This window comes from Pempheris klunzingeri, chromosome 11 (assembly GCF_042242105.1).
Source record: "Pempheris klunzingeri isolate RE-2024b chromosome 11, fPemKlu1.hap1, whole genome shotgun sequence".
NCBI lineage: Eukaryota > Metazoa > Chordata > Actinopteri > Acropomatiformes > Pempheridae > Pempheris > Pempheris klunzingeri.
The window spans coordinates 16,504,430-16,524,730 of NC_092022.1; the positions used below are offsets into that span (position 1 = coordinate 16,504,430).

General features: G+C 41.2%; 1 protein-coding gene across 1 annotated transcript in view; it reads right to left on the reverse strand.

Annotated features, from left to right (window-relative positions):
- The window catches only part of LOC139210081 (serine/threonine-protein kinase WNK2), a 42,051-nt gene extending 22,603 nt beyond the window's left edge, over positions 1 to 19,448 (reverse strand). Inside the window, exons 1-6 of the mRNA XM_070840046.1 lie at positions 18,801 to 19,448; positions 4,296 to 4,468; positions 3,825 to 4,045; positions 3,578 to 3,735; positions 1,696 to 1,784; positions 1,015 to 1,234 (exon numbers count right to left, since the gene is read on the reverse strand). Of these exons, the coding sequence (XP_070696147.1) occupies positions 1,015 to 1,234; positions 1,696 to 1,784; positions 3,578 to 3,735; positions 3,825 to 4,045; positions 4,296 to 4,468; positions 18,801 to 19,448 (1,509 nt within the window). The remainder of the gene's footprint in view (positions 1 to 1,014; positions 1,235 to 1,695; positions 1,785 to 3,577; positions 3,736 to 3,824; positions 4,046 to 4,295; positions 4,469 to 18,800) is intronic.
- Positions 19,449 to 20,301: the final 853 nt, after the last annotated feature.

Consider the following 20,301-nt stretch of genomic DNA (forward strand, 5'->3'; position numbering starts at 1 on the left):
ACTGTCATTGGATCAGTTGGCTGAGTATTAAATGCAATACTCCTCTTTTTTTTTTTTTTAAATAATCTGAGGGAGAGCCCACCTTACTTAACTAATTTGCAGCAGACACATTTAACTGTGTGCAATATTTGATACCACATTGCAGATGCTCCTCAGTTCTGACATAGAAGATGGGCCATAACATAATTCTGTTTGAAAGCAAGTTTGTTCAAGGCCATTTTGTATAGTCCCACACAAAAGAGAAGCTCTGAAAAGAATATCCTCCTTGTAAATGTTTTTTCCTTAGGATTTGGTCTCTCTAGTATTCTTGATCATATCTACCAGTTTTCTCTTTTCCACTCAAATCCGTAAGGCTGCTGAAGAACAAATCCCAACAATAACAATGTTTACATTCTCCAGTCGAAGCCAAGCTGTATCAGCTCAGTCTCTACTAATCCTATACCCCATTACACCAATAAATAACTTCATGGAGCTGCAGAATGTTATGATTAATGCTTGAGCTTTAGGTTGGTATTGTCATGGTTGCCACACAGAGAGAAATCATCTTAAGTGAAGACCATCAGATAAAACACACACAAGGCCTGCAAAAAAATCTGGCCCAGAAAAACTGGAAAAAAACACATAAACAAAAGGAAAAAATAAAACCGCAATCAGTGAATTCCTGGAAGAGCAGGCTAAGTTATCACCAGCAATCTGCATTTGAGAGCATTCGTGGATGATGAGATATGAGCAGCTAGAACACAGCAAGCCACAAAGATATGCAAAGCATTATAAATTGCATCACTAGCAAGGGTTAACACTAACTCATTACTGAAAATGAAATCATACAAAGGATTTTGAAAAGGTTGAACCATGTCTGGATGACAATATTATTAAGGTAGATAATACAATGAAAACAAAGAAATTCATAAGACAAGTCACATGATTCCAAATCCTGATTTATCTCCAAATATTTTTAGATTTTTCAATATATGTACGAAGTTACTCTGACTATAACTTCAATTATTCACTCACCATCTCTTGTGCCACAACCTCAGGAATCTCCTTTTCCAGGTCAAATGCAAACTCGATGGCTCCACTCTCCTTGTACTTCCCTTTTAACTTCTTGTGGTCCTCCACCCACAGTTTCAGGGCTATTGAGGCCTTTTTCCCATCATCCTCTTCAGCTAGTTCCACCCTGACACCCGTGTCCTCAGCAAAGAAAGCATGGTTCAACAGGTCCTTGATGGTGTACCTGGGAGAAGGAACACTAAAACTGATGACTCTGGCACACATTTATACTTCATACACTGATGCCACTTATCTAATGAACCATGTTTGCAGACAGCGTTCTGGTGTGTTAATGGTGAAAAGGAGATCTTGTCCTAGTCCTGTGTAGTAAAATGGACATGGACATGGATAACCTGTGGTGCCAAGACGAAGTAAAGCACTGAACCCAATCACGCTATATTACAAAAAAAAAAAAAACATTGGAAGCTAATTGAGGATTATTTTCCCCTCTGTACACACTCCCATTATGTAACAGAAGTGAAAGAGACCCTGCAGATATGGTGGGAGACTGCAGTGCAGCCGAGAACCCAACTGTCAGCGCCACAGCGATGAAGCGGGGGAGGTGAGACAAGGCATGACAGATGAGAGGGCACCTTGTGGGCTCTATTGGCTGGACACTGGACAATGATGGGGACAGTCACTCACCGCTCCTCTTTCTTTTGGCAGATGCACTCCCCAATAATCTCCTTAATTTCAGGATCCATGACCTTGTTGTAGCTGGCCGGCTTCACTCCCTGAGGAAAGGGAAATATAAACAAAATGCAGAGGACACGAAATGAAAGGATATTGTGTTGATGAAAAATGATCACGAAGGAAAAACAAAGGAAAGAGTGTGCAGGGATGTGTTTGTGATCCACCCCAAATCTTTTCCTTTAACTACAACATGCTCAAACCCTGTAGGCTTGTCGACCTTGACAGAGCACGACAGCTATGGTCGGCTCTAATCCACATCAGCATCCGTAGAAACCTCTCAAACCATCCATGCAGTACAGTAAACTTATTTTCATCCGAGAGTGCAGTGTGGTCACCAAATTAATTTATAGCTTAAAGCACAACTTCATTATGAGACATAAGCTTGGTGGTCTTCTATTGGTGAGGAGAAGCTGTCTTGAGTCTGCTCTGGTTCCTGATTTTGTTTTACTTGTAAACTATTAGAGCACAGCTGGCCTTATTTCCTAAGGCATCTTGTTCATGTAGAAGTTCAGTGACAGCAGGAGTGGTTCGAGAAGTTTCTAAAGACATTTTCATACTTTTTCACCTGTGAGAGTTTGACAATCAATTATGATCAGAGTATCACTTTCAAAATGGTGGAATTTTTTGGCAATACCACATTTTTTTGCACAGCACTGCAGCATAGCACGAGTTACAGGAAGAGAGGTAGGCATATTTTATTCCCGAGTTATTCCCTCCATGGTGCAGTATGATCTGTGATGTGGACATAACTTGTGAGATCATTAATCCCTAAAAGGGACACTTTGTGTCTAAAATATAAAGTGTATGTATTCTCTGGATTTACATTCCTACCAATTATGCAGCTGCATGCTGCATGTGCTCTGAAAGCAGTATAAAGCCGTCAGGGTTTCTCTTTGATCAATTCCCTATTAATATCCTGCAGTGGTCCCTGCAGGGCACTGAAATATGCATACGGTAACAATGCAGAGAACAGTATCGAGAGACAGCTGCATTGATGCTGCCCAACCACCAATCTTTTCAGCAGGTGAAAGAGTCAGAATTCAACCCTGCCAAGTCTCAAGAGTGGAAAATCTATACTCTTCAAAGAAGGAAATCTTATAATGCCTTTCTTATCTAAAAACAGTTTGCAGTATACTTTGCTAGCAGAGGCACACTCATTGAAATGTAATGGAATACAGCCTTTAGGCTTTATCTAAAAAACAAAGGAGATTTGGACTCCCTCTGTGACTCCATATGGCTCATTAGATTTTTCACCCAAGAAATAAATTCAAGGCTGAGGATCCATCTAGCTGGAAACAGAGCAGATCTTGCACTCCAAAAAAAGCTGCATTTCTGCATCTAAAAACTCCTTGGAACTTACTCCTTACAACGGTATGTTGTGAAGCAGCCAAAACATCCCTGACTTTACTATGTCCCAACGTCAAGGTTCACTAAGAATGAGTCTTAATTATTACAAAATATTCATTTAGAAAACAGTGGCATAAACAAGCTTTTTTGCTGACAATTTTACAAACAAAATTATAACAAAAAGTTATCATAGAGAAATTAGAGACTGAACACTTTTGATTGAATTATTAATGAAAGTATTGGCTAAAAGTAGTTGTATATAGTATGGTTACCAGCTAAAGTACAATTAGTGCAGTCCCCGTTTTGTCTGCACAAAAATAGCACAATTTATTATTAGTATACTGTCACAGCTGTTATTGGGAGGTTTTTATAGTTTAAACTGTAATCATTTTGGGCTAATAGACTTAAATATGTCAAATTTACAGTCAAATATTTTCTCTAAACATCTAATTTCTGAAACAAACTGGAGGACAGTGTCTGGACTTACACTTGTGACTTTGCGGTATATCTGAGCAGCATTCTGACACTCGGAGTAGGGGTATTCTGAGGTGGCCATCTCTAGCATACACATGCCAAAGGCGTAGACATCCACTGCCTCATCATAGTGTTCCTCATACATCTCTGGAGCCATGAACTCTGGGGTGCCTGGGGAGAGAGGCGGCCAATGAATATATCATTTGTTTCTTTACTGTAAGAACCACTAATCTGCTAAATTACATTTAAAAGTCACCTACCTATAACGCTCTTTGCAAAGGAAGCCGCTTTGAGTGTTGCCAGTCCTAAATCCCCTATCTTGACCGAGCCTGTGGGTCCGGTGATAAAGATGTTATCACATTTGAGGTCCCTATGGATGATGGGAGGGGTCCTGGTGTGGAGGAAGTGAAGTCCTTTCAGGATCTGTCTGCACCAGCTCCTCAGCACCTTGGGCTTCATTACCTTGAAACGCTTTAGATAGCTGTGAGAAGCAGAGGGAAACACTTTACCTGATGATCACATGAGTTTCAAAATACTTTTTCAGTAAAACATGGATAGTCTGACATTTTTGGGACACACTACAGAAATATCACAAGCGAAAAAATAAGTTCACTTTAGCCTGTGTAAGAATCTGTCAAAAGCACAAATAGTTATTTGAATGAGTCATGTTTTCCTTCCACTTATTTGTCAGAGAGGCAGTCTGCACAATATTTGCCATCATCAGTACTCACGTTTTTAGTGTTCCTGACGTCATAAGCTCTGTTACTAAAACAATGCACTTCTTCCCTTTAAGGGGTGACTCCCAAAAGTCATAGAAACGGACAATGTTGGGATGTTGAAGACCCTTCAACATCTCTGCCTCCTCCTTAAAGCGCTGACGTTCCACTTTTGACAGCTTACGATCCTGGAGGAAAGATGACAGATGCAGTGGAAAGAAATAATTAATACTTATTACCTACTTATTATATCATATTTACTTCACAGGAACTACCAGATGGAAGAGGCCTTCACCTTTGAGGCACTCCCTGCATTTCAAATTCATGCATCCAGTATGTTTTTGCAAGTGGAAAAAATAGAGCGAGTGAGATGGAGGTTAGTGTCAGTCTTTGAGCCATATACACATCGCTAATTGGACCATATGTATATCAAAGCTGATGATAGTCAGCAGTTTGTGTGTGTGGGAAGAATCCAGATCAGGTTGTTTTCTCAAGCAGTAACAAGATTCACCCTAAATATAGTATATTTCAGGCAGATATGACCTCTCATTTGTTAGCGTTAATTTATCCATAATAAATATATATAGAGGATTTGTAAAGAGACATTAAAAGGTGACAAACTGACTTGAGGAGGGAAGGGGGGAATTAATCCACACGGTAACATGGTCACACCCACTACACACTGCTGCTAAAGGTTATGTGTCATCGATCTCTTCCATCTTTCTCCATTTCCTTCACTTGCTTGCTCACGCTCTCGCCCAATACCTTTTGCTCCTTTCCCCCCTCCCCCCCATCTGCAATCCATCTCCCTCTCTGCACCCCTATCACCAACCACTCCCTACTCCATAACTAAACATCCCCCGCACACTCAGAAGCGCATCCTCAGTAACCGTTCCCTCTCAGTCCCTTCCCTCTCCAATTCTCTATAAGGCTGAACCAACTCTGAGAGCATGTTGCTCTACGTAGTGCACAGGGTTTCTTTACTGCGATTTCTCTTTTTTTCGACCACCACAGCAACATCTTGTGTAATAAACACACACGTGCAGTCAGCACTGAGCACAGACTAGAAGCATGACCCCACCCCTTACAGAGACGGACAACACTGATGGTGGAATGCAATGAACAGAACGTAGCGAGATCTAATCTACTCAATTATTCAAGCACAGTGAACTCCCTGTGAGATGAAACAGCAGAACACATATAATATATAAATATAAAATCACCCTGAATAACCTAAAAAAACAACAATAAAGCAAGATGTGCTGTGATGCAATGTGTTGAAGAGTAAAGTAATATGATGATAAAGCATTGTGTGTGTGTGTGTGTGTGTGTGTGTGTGTGTGTGTGTGTGTGTGTGTGTGGCATATCAGGTTGTGTGTGCAAGTGTGTGGGGGGTGGGGATTTTCACTGCACTCTTCTAAAGTCCCATGAATAATTCAGTTCTGCAGAGAACCCTTCTACTGAGGCGAGCTGAGCAATGGAAGGCTGGGGCTGGGGCTGTGCAAGTTGGGCTGGGTTATCCCCAAGTGCTCTTTGCTGTACAAGAGCTGCAAATGGACTGAAGTTTACCTGAACCACAGGTCTAAAAGCAGAGACAGGGAGGAACAAGACAAAGAATTTGAAGGAAGATTTGAACCCTTAAGCACTGCAGCTTTTCTCCCTTCTTCCCCCCACGTTACTGCTTCATCCTCCCTGCCCCCTCCTCCCCTCATCGTCTCTGCTCTCATCTTTCAGGAATCCTGCTGCTTTTCCTAAATAACCCCCCCTAACCCCACCACAGAGTGTTCCCCCCAGTCCCAATCACACTCCCAACACACACATACACACACCTCCATTTTCTCTCCCACTTCTGCTTTCCCTCTCAACAGATATTGAGGCTTCTGCATAATTCAGAAGCCACATGTAAGCTCAGAGGTGTTGTGCACAGCATGGCGAGATACACAGATGGATACATGTGCAAACTGAGACAGTAGGAGAATGTTACTCTCAAGGTATGCCCACGTGCGCGCACACACACACACACACACACACACATCACATAAGCATCAATATAGGAGACTCATTAATGGCTTCATAGTTACTGTGAGGGATATGAGCTATTAAACAAGCGTGACTCATTATTCCATCACATTTTAAATCCAAGCAGTACTGCAAACAGATCATGTAGTGTTCAAGTGCAAGTATGTTTCCAGACTCCTGCCAAGCCTGTACTGTACGCTTGGCTGAGGAGAACGCTCAGCTGGCCACAGCAGAGTGTGGACCCACCCAGGAGAGATTAAACACACATAAAGAAAACCATACCAGGCAACAGGGACAGAAAAATAGATTGTGACACTAGCAGGAAGCAATCTATGAAGCTGTGCTCCACTCTGCTGCCACCCACTACATCTGTGTGCTGAACTGTATTAGTTCCACAGCTCTGGTAGCTCATTCAGCAACACAGACATATCAGAATCAGATACCAAAACAGGGGGCCAGGTAATAGATTAAAACATTAGTCCTGGGAACTTGGCATGCTAAAATACCATGTAATTGCAAAACTATGTGTTCAAGTGAAATTCCTGGCCTAATGTCACATGTCTTTATGGCATACTGTCCTTTTAAGAAGAAAGTGCCCCTTATTGTGGAGAGATGGTTATCAGCTCAGCTACTTTACCTGGGGATCTCAGTGTGATACAGCTAAGCTGTATCGACACTAATAGTTCCAAGTTAGAGGAGATAATTAAGATATTTATGTAACAAAGGTTGTTAATCCTGTATGCTGCACTTAGAAACTCAGAATGTATTTTTTAACAACGGTCCAAATAAATTTGGTACTTAAAAAAACGACGAGGCCACAAGCTGTACTGATTGAAAAAGTAAAGTAAAAACTATTAAACAAGCCCACTTTGCTGGCACTGTACTGCACCTGGGGAGATACCATCTACCAGTGCATACCGTACATTCAGTAGCATAGATAGCCCAAGTGTAATCCAAACTCTAAACTAAGGCCATGTGCCATGCCCCACCTATAGATTTATACTATACTGTACTATTGCTGATTATTTCAATATCTGACAAGGAATACCTGTCAGATATTGAACCTTTTATATAAAATCAGGTTATTGAAGAGTATGATATGGCCCTTTTAAAGAAAAAAAAACAAGCCTGGAAGCATGTCTGTGTAATCAGCATCGCTTATTAAGCTTAATTGGCGGCCTATCAAACTCGTGCAGAGAGCAGCAAAAACACACACAATGCAACATAAAACAAACAACAAATAACAACAACAATAAGCTTCCTTCATATGAAAATACTTCATATGAAATATCCAGCTAAGCTAAGTACTAAACAGTATAGAGCTCTGCAAGAAAGCAAGCAAGCAGTTATTTTCCATTTCAATTGTATTTCTGCCATGAACAGAAGCATAAAAAAAACAAAGCCAATTTGTTATGCTCATAAACCACAAAGAATAACAAGGTGTGCAAATACACAATTGTGTAGACAGGTGAGTCAAAACATTGTTTCACTGACAAAGGAATGATGCAGCCAATTTTTCTAACAGGGGCTAGTTTCCGCTTGATAAAAAATGTTGTGAATTGTCACAGGGATTGAGGGGGTATGGCAGGGTAAGTGTCCACTATTGATTATCCACTAATAGAATCACACTGCCCCTAGTAGGGGAGGGGGGGGGGACTGTCCAGCTAAAGTGTTGAGGCAGACGACCTCGCCGGAGCATCAACCTAAAAGATGTCTGACACACACAGTGATAGATGCTAATGGCGTTCTCAAGCAGAGTAAACCTGGGTAGTGTATTATTATCACCAACACTTATCCCTCCATCATACACTAAAGACACACACAGTGTCACATACAAATTGCTTTAGAAATGCATAAAAGGTGAACCATGACATTTATGAAAATGGATCGTTAACATCTAATCACTGAAATTGCATACCACAAATTAAGGGTGTGAATAATCTTAGACAACCCTTTAGCCTAGAAAGATACAGACAGATTTCAGTTGTCTTACAGCAGGAAAATAGACAATAACCGCTCTCTATTAAATTTGAATACTTACTATGAAATGTCATTGGTATATAACAAGCAAATGACTGAAACAAAAACTAATTGCTTATTAGATATTTGAATCAGAGCTGATAAGATCACTTGTGATACTCTGAAATTCGGGAGAGACTAAACGTTCTGCTTTTTCTTATAATTCTGCTCATTAGTCCCCTGTATTAATGGGCCTTAATGAGTGGTTGGTAGATACCCATAATTCAAAAAACAAAGTTGGTGTTGTATCTGTTTGCGTGTCACCGTAAAATATTTTTTTGGCACTCACACAAAACTGTATGGGACTGGATCATTACTTTCAACCCCAGAGAAAAACCCTCTATATATTAGTATCACTACCCATTAGTATTTTACTTCTGGCTTAATCCTTCACAGTTCAAAACACATACAAACACACCACATAAAAGTTTTATTTTCTAGTAAGAAATCTTAGGACCATAATGTTTTGGACATATAAAGTGACCTACCTGTTGACCCAAGCCGCCACCATCTAATTGGTCTTATCTAGTGCTCCTCACTCACAAATTACTCTTAATGAGAACAGAATAGTTTGTAGGTTCTTGCCTAATATTTTAAGCTCAGCAAACCAGTGAGATCTACAACATGAGTTAGGAGTGTTAGGAGACCAACAGGTTTCAGCATTACTCCCAATTATGGCAGCCAAATTACATGCTCACAAAAAACACAAGTTAAATTTGGTTCCTCTCCACAGCTTTGTGTTCTGAATCATAATTTCCTCTTTCTTCCTATTAGCATGGCCTCATCTTGATCCTTGGTTAACAAGGAACAGATCAGCACAATTTGGACTAAGCAACAATAGCATCACAGGGATTTATATTCAAACAACTAGTCGACAACCTTTACTATAAGACAGCTTAACCCTGCATACTCGATGAGTGTCACAACATTTGGCTAAGGAGATTAAGAAAATATTTTACCCCATGATTGTAAAACAAGCTAAAACCGAAATCATTATGACCTTTAAAGTTAAACCTGTACAGACGCACACACAAGGCAACACTGGAACCAGGCCTTAGTATAGCTTTTTAATGCTGCAAAAAAAGTGCAGGCTTAGTCACAATCATAGTGTCATAATCCATACAGGGCGATTCTCATAGCTGGAGGTCAGAGCAGACAGAACACCACCCCTAAAGCTGTGTCTATTCCGTAGCTTATTTAGACAGTTCAGCAATGAGGATAGTTGGAATCATGGGACAAAAAAACCTGGTTGCCAAGATGAAGAAGGAATGCTAAATTACTTGGCCCTACTGCCACCCTCTGCACCCATTCTCAATAACAGAAGACTATTGCAGTGCATCTGCTGCCGTAACAAAAGCTGGTGCAGGGCGAGGCGTGAGCCAGCAAACTGCCCACAGCTGAACTGTATCCCATCATGACTGCAGGAGAATTTGACCAGCAGCTGCGCCGGTCACTCAGTTAGCCATATTTCAGTGATACCCGGACATGCAGCCACTCTATATCCAAGTTCTGCTAATTGGTACACTTGAACACAGGGAGGCACAGTATAATATTTTAAACAAGACAATCTGGTGAAACTGCTGAAAGGCTAAGAGGAGAGAAAAAATGTGCACGTGTTGCCCAGCCTAGTCTGGTAGTGTTAGAATTAGTCCTATGACCAAATGGCAACTTTGTTGTTTGGCTGTGAAGAGAGTGAGCTGAGAAGAAATAAAAGCAGGTGGAGAGTGATAAGGAGAAGCTGTGAGGAGGAGGAGGAGATGTATGACGGATACCACCACACCCCCAGCATCCTTAGTTGACAGGAAAATAACACATACTCACTTTTGACTAAAATGAACTCCAGGTGGCCTATAGTGAAAGGCACTTATATTTGTTCCAGGGGAGTTTAAGTGTATGAGTGTGTTTGGCTGATTGTGACCGGGAATTAGCCAATGTGGATTAGGGCATACAAACCTCCTGTAAACCTCTTTCCTGTCACAGACTAAACGCGCGGGCTGACAAACAAAATGTTCTTTGACACAGACAAAGAAGCAAAAATTTCTGATTACAAACTTGGCTCCTAAAAAAAGACTAAGGCTGCTTATGCAACAGCCATGACGACTGCTGACTGATCGCATCTTTGTTTAGAGCCTAAATGATGCTGGATTTTTGAGGTCAATGCTGATGTCAGTATTGCTTCAAAAATCAGATAAGCATCTGTAACAATCTGGTAATATTATATTTCTTACATACACACAAATTGGAAATTAAATAAATGATTGTAAAAAAAAAAAAAAGGATGTTATATGCTGTACAGATTGTGAAGTCCCTTGAGGCAACATTTTTATTTTCTACATAGGGATGTATAAATAAAGTTGATTTGACTTTACTTTGTTAAGTTTTGTTGTTCATGTTCTGCTGTATGTCTATTAGTGTTTAAGTTTATTGAGAGAAACAAAAGGCAGAGTTGAATTTCTTGAATATCCCCACATGCTTGGCCATTCAATAGGACGTCACAGTGAAGTTGACCTTTGAACTTTTGGATATATAATGTTGTCACTCTGTCCTATTAAAAGTTGTGTGAAGGTTTATCATAATTAGTGTTTTGAGTTATTAATTCTTGAGTTATAACCAAATTCCTTGTTTCATCTTTCAGTCTAAGTGGATGTTTGTGCCAAATACAAAGAAATTCCCTTAAGGAAATCCCGAAATATCACATTCACGAGAACGGAAAGGATGGACAACCTGAGAACATTTCATCTCTAGCCTCGGCTCTCACTGGTGTAGAGGCAACAAAAAAAAAAAAAGCAGAATGGAAAATGTTTGTGCACTACAGTTTCTTTTTGTATATCTTATAATATGCATAGATACTGGATACAGCCATAATACAGTGATAAGCCAATTGGGGCTTGATAAATCTGTCCGTTGTTAATCATTTAGTTTAAAAAGTGGGGAGAAAAAAAAAAACAATTTCACAAATCCCATAGTGATGTCTTCCCATTGCTTGTTTTGTCCATCCAATAATCCAAAACCCACATATATTCAGTTCACAAAGACAAGCATGCAATGAAAAGTAGCAGATCCTCACATTTGAGAAGCTGATTCCATTCAGTGTTTGATATTTTTTCAATCCGTTTTGACTAATTGATTAATCGGCTCATCTTTTCAGCACTAACGCCAATATCGCATGATAAGATGGGCCCGCTCAAGTATTGTCTGGGTCCAATCTTCTATAATTAGAGACATGGTGAAACAGAGTAAGAGACAGAGAGAGGGTCCCATGTTGTTCTAATAACTGCTGAAGAAATAAAGCAGAGAAATATATTTGTCCATTAAAATAGGTAGAATTTATGAAATGAAAATTAACCTCCGGGGAAAAACCAGAGACACTAATTCATACAGCAAATGCCAAATATTCAGTGAGTGTTATTGTTGTGGTTGTCATCTACTAAATTGATTACAAGACAAGATGCTCACACCCTGACCCCAAATCTGAGTGGCTCACCACTTAAAAACACTAAAGCAAAGCTCTCCCTAGCAATGCACAGGGTCTGAGAAAAGGTTAATAGATCCTAAGCACTCCTCAGTAGTGCTGAAACTAATAAATGCTTCATCAGACTATTAATACTGAAGCATAATCATCACTGACTTTATGTATCCTTTATTGTGACACTGCAGTCTAGCAAAGAGGGATCACATAAGCCATGTTTTCTTAGCTTTTTCATTTCTAATTTCCAAATCTTCACAGTAAACAGGGCACAGGCTTAACCACTGTATCCAGCAGAACCTGAGGCATGACAGCTGGTAGTGACATCTTTAACACACACACTAAATGGTAACAAACAGATACTCAGACCCATTGTAAAAATCATACAGTAGCTAATACAGCTAGGCACGAATAGTTGAGGTGCTATGATACTCAGGGTGGCAAGCTCCTCTGAGCTTGAGACAAACATTCACAAATGTGCTCAAAGCCCATGTAGATGAATAAAGCCTAATGAAGCCAGCGTGGACTGGTGCAGGCCAGAGAGTGAGCGTGTAGAGGGTGGGCAGTCCGGCACATGTGCCCTTTTTCCCACGTCACTGATGATGAGGGTTGAAAATGAGACGAGGTAGAGTGGTGTGCTTGGCAGATGTGTCCTGAATTGAACTGGGCAGCCTGGCCAACCCCCCTCCCCTGACCATTTTATCAGCCGCTGCAGTGTGGGAGCACAGAGCCAGAGAGACAGCCTTGATTCAGCATAATACCCTGACCCAGACTAAACACCACACAGGCAAAACACAAGCAAGGGTTTTTCCTGCATAGAATTTAAAAGCAGCGCTCTTTCTTAATGCCTGAGGGGCACCTTTACCAAATTTCGTCCACGTCATCAATAATAAAGCCAATTTCAAGAACACTGTGTTAAATGCATCACTGCCAACTGTAACTGCAACTATTCCAGGATTGCCGTAGGTAGGAAAACAGCATAAAAGCAGGATGTGTTATATTAAGACTGCTGTTTAATGAAATCATAATTAACATTACTAAAAAGATGGCCTAAATCTGTCAGGTTTCACAGTAGACAGAATACAGCGTCCTTTTCACACATTCAATGCATCCCTGGACTTGTCTAGACATTGCCGGGAGGAGCCGTTTGTGACAATGCAGACATCTGAATCAGTTGGACCGGACATTTAACAGGCTTTTCCCTGCCAGCTCCCAAGTACTGTGTCTGTGTAATGGCCGATTGAGCCCATGCGTGAATACAGCATGTCATTGTCTGGAGAATTCCCAGCGAGCGAGTGGCTGTGTTGATGATGTTGCTATCATGTGACTGATGCGAAACTGGAAGAATACAAACATCCATACTCATTTCTCCACTTTTCCGTTGATATTACAGATATGTCTAAACACGTGCCATATTGATAAACACAAACGTAGTCATCAATATGGATGCATCAGTAGCACCGTGCCATCTTCAATGTGCTGTACGTATGAGAAAGGGCAACTCATGTGTTCATATGAGAAAAAAAGCTTAGGATAACTCCTGCAGGAGGAGAGAACTAGAGATGAACAGAAATGTAAGAGTCAAGGTTTTCCGGTTAATTATTGACACATTTCAACACAGAAAGATAACTTTGCAGAAGCTGTCGTCATGGACACTGAAGTCTCTTTTTTAAGTTAACAATTTCAAATAGATCATATATATATATATATATATATATATATATATATAAATATATCCATCTGATTATTACGCTAAACTTGACCTAAACTTATCTGCAGTGTTGCACATATAATTTGTACACCCACCTTTCATATATAAACAAACAGCCAGATGAATTAAATATCTTGCCTTTCTTCCTCATTTTTCTAGTATTTATCCCAAGGCCAAGTCACCCCAGTGCAACATCACCAGAAATTGCAGTTTCTGGCGCAGGTAAAATAACTTTCACAAACTTCACAGTTTTAACATTAATGTTACTTAAACTACACAGAAAAAAAAAAAATCTATCCAACAGTCTTTGAACTTAAGAGGCTTTACATATAAAATGAGCTGTCAAAACAAATGTTCACACTTTACGGCACAACTGCTACTGTGTGGCAATTTGTTTTTCACTAATTATTACGTAAATAGCTTAGTGAAGCAGAGGTCGACTGGAGTGTGTATTAAAAGTAACCCTTGTCTTCATACCACAGAGCCTAAGCAGGAGGTCTTAACGGGACACAGGGGCGCTCTAGATTCGTTCATACAAATAACCATCTTAAATTCCAAAAGGGATTACTAGTGCTAATGAACTGCTGTGACACTTTCTCTTGTTGTGGGAGGGACGAGGGAGGTCAAAGGCCATTTAGTTAAATCTGCATCAGTTCAAGGTTGGACTGAAGGATTGTTTGTGTGCTAAAGGTGTGTCTCTGGCTGTTGCTCACTGAATCTTGGTATGATCAATGAAGGCAACAGTACAACAACCAGTCAGATGTGCAGGCACAGCAAGCACAACTTTATATTTTCACCACTTTACATAACTGCAACCTGTATGTATTAATCAAAGTCCATTAAAGTTAATCAGTGAAAATAAGGTAGTGCACAAAGACACATAAGGTCAGATTGCTGGTGCATTAGTGGCAACAACTTTATGAAGTGATCAACAGAAATTCGATCTGCAATTTGCTGCAATTGTGTGAACAAATGGTGTGTGTGTGTGTGTGTGAATGTTCACAACGGCCCTTGCTGAAAATTGAGATCTAGAAAACATGGTTGCACAAAGCATAATTTTGTTATTTTTGTGCATTTATTGCCTGGCATTCATCCTTTTTAGATGTGGGACTAAGATGTCAGACTAAACCAACATGTCAGGTCATACTTTTCCCTGTAAGCTGCGTTTCAACAGTCAGTACATTCTCTGGTTTTACAACCCTAAGCTACATTGTTTTGATAGCTTTTTCTTACTATAGGCTGCCACCCCAGGAAGGGAGAGAAGGTAGAACATTTCCCACTGATACTAATACGCTACACACACTTCTGCAATTGTGTTTGTGGTGAGCTTGCCATTCAAATTTGTCTCATCTCTTACCTCTCAAAAACAATATAAACTGAGAACATGACACTGACAGGTAAGCATTTTAATGGTTCACTTTTCTGACCAACAACTGTCTCCCATGTATTATATCTAGATTCCAATAACTAGCCTATTTCTTGCAAGCCCGTTGGACCAGGCCACATGGCTGTGGCTCTGACAGGCTTGTCTTCCTTCCCTCAGGGTTTTCAGTTGGCTGAGTGACACGGCGGCTCAGGCATGCCTGAAGATGAGGCCACTGACAAGGCATTGTTAGCTCCAGCCACTGGGTCTGGCTGCCCTTGCTTCCCTGGGCCTCTTAATGCCAAATGGGCTGTAATCAATGACCCACTTAAGCATCTCCAACTTTGTTTTCCTTTTGCAATCTGAACAGTCAAGAAGGGGTTGCTTTACTTGTTAATCCAAAGAGACGGCCTTAACCGACACTCAGAAATATGCTTCCACCCTATAACATGGGTCAAATCTATTATTTGCTGGGTTTTTTGGTTCGAGAACGCCCAAATCTCCAGCAAACACTCAGACAGGCGGCTTTGTATCATTACCAGCTCTGCATTCACAAGCTGAGAACCAGATTTAATCTACAGAACAACAAGATCACGGCCAAATACCACAGAGATGTTTGCACAAAGTCAGAAGTAAACTCTGTCTGGGAGTGTGCACGCAGCATTCAACACCAAGATAAAAATCAATACACAGAACCACAATTGGCAGAAACGGGAAGTTTCCAAAGTTTAAAAAATATATTCCAGCGAGTGATGATAGAATGAACAGAAACGCAAGAAGTGTTTATTCATGACAATGAAAAACTCACAGGCATCTTACTCTTGGATTAACATCCCTGCCAGAGCTAGGGCCATCTGTGTTATGCCAACAGCCTGGCACAGACACAGAGAAGTGGGGGAGATGGGCATGGGAGGAAAGGGGCACGGGGGTGAGAAAGAGAGGGGGGAGGAAGAGAGACAGAAAGAATAAACACAGGACCAGATTAAAATTTCTAGGCAAGAAAGTCATGTGACCACTGGAAGGAGAGAAAACAGTGGAAAATCACAGAGTCATATCTCTCCCTCTCTCCATCTTCAACAGAAAGCTGCTCTGTCCTCCCCTGGTTTCCACCACACTTTCCTGGCAAAGCTGGCATCATCTACATGCAACACTAAAGAATAAACACGCATAACACAGCACCCAAAGCAGTGATGATTTTATGCCTATCTTTAGAGTTAGTCGATACCTGTACTTGCACTGTGAACATGACCAAGACGATGTGGAGTGATTGTGGGCAGTGTGTGTCCTTGGCCTGGACCACCAGGCTTTAGAGTGACTCCTTAAATGCCACAAAACAGCATTAAGCATGCTGATAAATCCCACTGGAGCTATAAACTAAGTTTCTCTTTAAGACGGTCAATAAAGCATCTCATAGGCTGCACTTAGATGAAGAGTCAGCTGGAAGAGCTTAGTGTACATACTCAGATTTAGGATGTGTTAAGTGTACAGTGTACCATCAGCGAAGCAACTCTAAACCATGTTCAAATGACTGACCATTAAACAGCACTTCAATTTTGGCTTTGTGTGGGCTACTACAGCACAGATTAACGTACCTTCAAAATATCTGTAATGACTAGAAATGAAAAGGTTAATTGATTAATCAATTGTTGGAGATTAATCTGTCAATTTAAATCCACCTCAAAAATATTCAAATGTGAATATCTGAAAAGCTAGAGTCGGGGTATTGATAATAATAAACAGAATACCTTTTCAATGTTGGACAAGGCAAGACATCTAATGTAGGGCTTTGTTTTATTTTCATTATCAATTAATCTGCCGATTATTTTCATGCTTTCATTGTTTGGTCTATGAAACACACATTATATGTTGTTATATCCAACTAACAGTGCAAAATCCAAAGAAAATAGATTTACTGTAATGCAGGACAAGGACAAGCAACAACTTCTCACATTTTAGAAACTGGAACGATCACATACTTTCCATGTACTCATTTGATTTATCGACAAATAGTCCCAGCTGTAACCTGAAGATATCACGTAAGAATCATGGCAGACATTGGGCTTTTTCACTATTTTATGACATTTTATAGAGAAAACTATTAAGCGAAAATAAACAGATTAATTTACAATGAAAATTACTATGAAAACACATGCCAACTGCAGTCAAAAATGAATGGCATATTGGCTAGTGGATGCCCTAAAAATTACAATTTCTTCTGCTGCATTTTTATTTACCACAATTCAGCACCACTCTAATGGTTTAATAGTCAATTGCTTGTCATAAATAACTTAGATGGTCCAACTTGGTGGACGGTCAATTTAATAAAAGGCAGCACCTTCTTGACTCCGGCACAAAGTCTAAATTAATGGCTCTGATCCGCTCAGTTAACAAATAAACCAGGGAGCACTCTGCTGAAACACAATGTGTCAGGATACAGTAGTATTTTGTTTATCCAACAGTTTTAAATGGAGGCTCAGAGCTACAATATGATAGCAACTAGATGAGGGTATGATTTTGAGAAAAGACAATTTGTATAGTGATTAACATCCATTATTGACTGTCCACTAGAGGGAGTTTTAATATGTGCCACTAGGGGAAAATAAACTACAGTAAATTGCTTCCTGTTCCACATCCTATCATCAGCCGAGTCCAATTGCAGCTCACTGTTGTCAAGTTGAGGGAGATGTGGGATTGCTCACCACTACTATCAATCGACATCGACATCATCACTCCAGTGAAGTCATTATGCCTCTCAGCTCTACTGTATCTTTACTCATCCCTTGCCAATGGCATGTTATCTTGTACCTTGTGATGCTACAGGCATACAAAACAGGTTTAGTTCTTTCAGCAGGTTGCATTTTTTGTCTCTCAGGTTACTGACGCAGCAAGTTTTCAGTACCCTAGGCATTAGTAGTCATTGAGGCCACGGGACCGCCACGCGGTTCCCAGCAGGCTACGACGCACTTCAGCTGCTTCCTGTCTGCCTACCTCCTGTTGCACAGAGGGAGGGAGGCAGCGAGTAGCACAGTTCATAACATGCAGGCATACTGCTGGGAGAGAGAACGCAGAAACACCTCCTGCGCTGTCCGATCTAATAACTGCGCTCAGTGTCGTTACGTTATCAACAGGAAGAATGGCGAAAGTAAAAATAATGGATGGTTGAACTTAAATTGTTGGAAATGAATCCTTAACTATTTTAATCTGAATGGTGAAAGAATTGCAAATCACAGCACAAGTTTTCTTTCTTCGAAGGGGCCAGTCATGCTTACTGTAGTCCCCCTTAAGCCTCCTGGGAGAGAGAGGGAGAGAGAGATAATCCCTGCTGTAGTCTCCAAAGGACGGAAATAATTAGTTAATACCTTTGCACAGTCTAAGCCGGTGATTTTCCTGTGTCTGTGTAACGCAAGACAAGATAGACTCTCCTTGTGCATTTGGAAAACTGCTGATCACTTACATACACTTCAGTAGTATGTCTCTCTATGTCAGCAGTTAATGCTCATCAATCAATTTTCCTATCTAAACCATTTAAGAAATTTAGAGGTAACCCATTTGCAACTTAGTGGACTCCCTCACGAGACTCTGGCAGATTGACAGCTCCCTGAAGACATCACCATTATGCTATCATGATGTGTGAACCTTCACTGACAGAGAGGGGAGCCCTGAGCGAGGGCTTCCTGTGAGACTCAGGCATTCCTGCACTAATATAAACCACTGATTGAAAACAACTTCTGCATTTCTTGTACAGAACAAAAATATGACGATGTTTTCACCAAATTAAATTTACTGTTTAAAAGTGTCTCCCACGCCAATCTGCGAGTATAAAAATTTGAAAAAAAAAGGTTGGCATATGTGGCTGATATGCATTCACACTGCAACTGACACTGCGCTTGGGTGTCACAGAGAGACTGGCTGTGAATCAGATGAACAGTTTTAGTACTTTACCTGCAGCTCACACCAGGCGACTTCCACCCAGGTCTCAGTATCCAGGCCCTTGTAGACCGTCTTGAAGGACCCTCTCCCCAGCTCTATGTCAAATTTAAGGAATCTTCCTCCCGGAGATGTGGAGACTGCTTTCATCTCCGCCTCCTCCTCGTTCTCTTCACTGGCTGCCTTGATTGCTGCTTTACCAGCATCATTGCATGTAATATTTAATGCATCCCCACCTTTGTCTTTCTCTTCATCAGCACTGGCGCTCTCTGTTGCACTGTCTTTTTGCCCACCTTGACTTTCAGTGCTGGAGCCTACCTGTATCCCACAACTAGTCCCCCTCGTTCTGTCCACTATTGTTCGCAGGTTTATGTTCAGGATCTTACTCCTGTTGTCACATTCGGGTGCTTCAAAGGCCTGCTCGTCTGTGTCCGAGAACCATAGACTTCTCCTGATGAATCTCTGATGCACATTCCTATGATAACTGGAGGAAGGATATGCACTGGGGTCGCTCCCACCTCTCACCACTGAGTCCACAAGGTTGACATTACCATCACCCATGGCCTCATACATATTCATGCCCTGTTCACGCTGGGAGATGGGTACAGGTGGGTATTTCAGTTCTTGGTGGGCCTCGGAGTTTGAGCTGGCCTCCGGCTCCATGATGACTTAAAAGTTCAGTCACTTTGGTCTCCAGGTCACTCCTGCCATGGCTTGAATCCCCAACATGCAGCTTTAGAGTCGAGTACCTGCAGCGCCCACTCGGTGACGCAGTTTGCCAGCAGAGGCCCCTAACGACACTGGGATGGATGACATAGACCAGATTTCATCCGATAGATCTCAAGAGCTGCAAAAGAAAAGCTGCGTGTTAGTGAAACAAAACCCAACCACTCCTGGTGTGTAACGTTAGAGCAATGCTGAGGCTATACATTAGCTTATGGGTGTCAGTCAGTATTAGAGTTTAAGTTAGTTGGTGTCAATAAAAGCAGGTAGATGAAAACACAAGCACACAAGCATTTTTAGCAGAAACCATCGTCGACCAGGTGAAGGAAAAACTAGCAAGCTGACATTAACGTTAAGTTTGGTCATTCAGAGCTAGCTAACGTTTAACAGAGCTAACATCCAGATAACAATGGGTTAGCTGGCCTCCAAACATTTTATTCACACTGAACCAGGACGGGACACGACTTACCTTGTTCAAAAAGAGGGGAAAACCGACCAAACAACCTCGGCTGAAGTCACGCTAGCGATACAGGAGACAGGCGGACCTGCCGGGTCCGGTATTAGAGAAAGCTCGCTATCGTTAGCCGACTGTCCGCGGCAAAAAGGTGGACTTTAAAAACGCCCTATCTGAAAATAATCCCCATATTCACAGGCAGGAGCTGTCCGAGCGACCGCAAACACATGCAGGCTAAACTCAGGCTCTGCTAACTGAACGCAGACCCCATACTGACGAGGGGAAATAAAGACAAATAGATGTTGTATCTATCTCCTGTCGGGTCCCCGCATCCCTCTC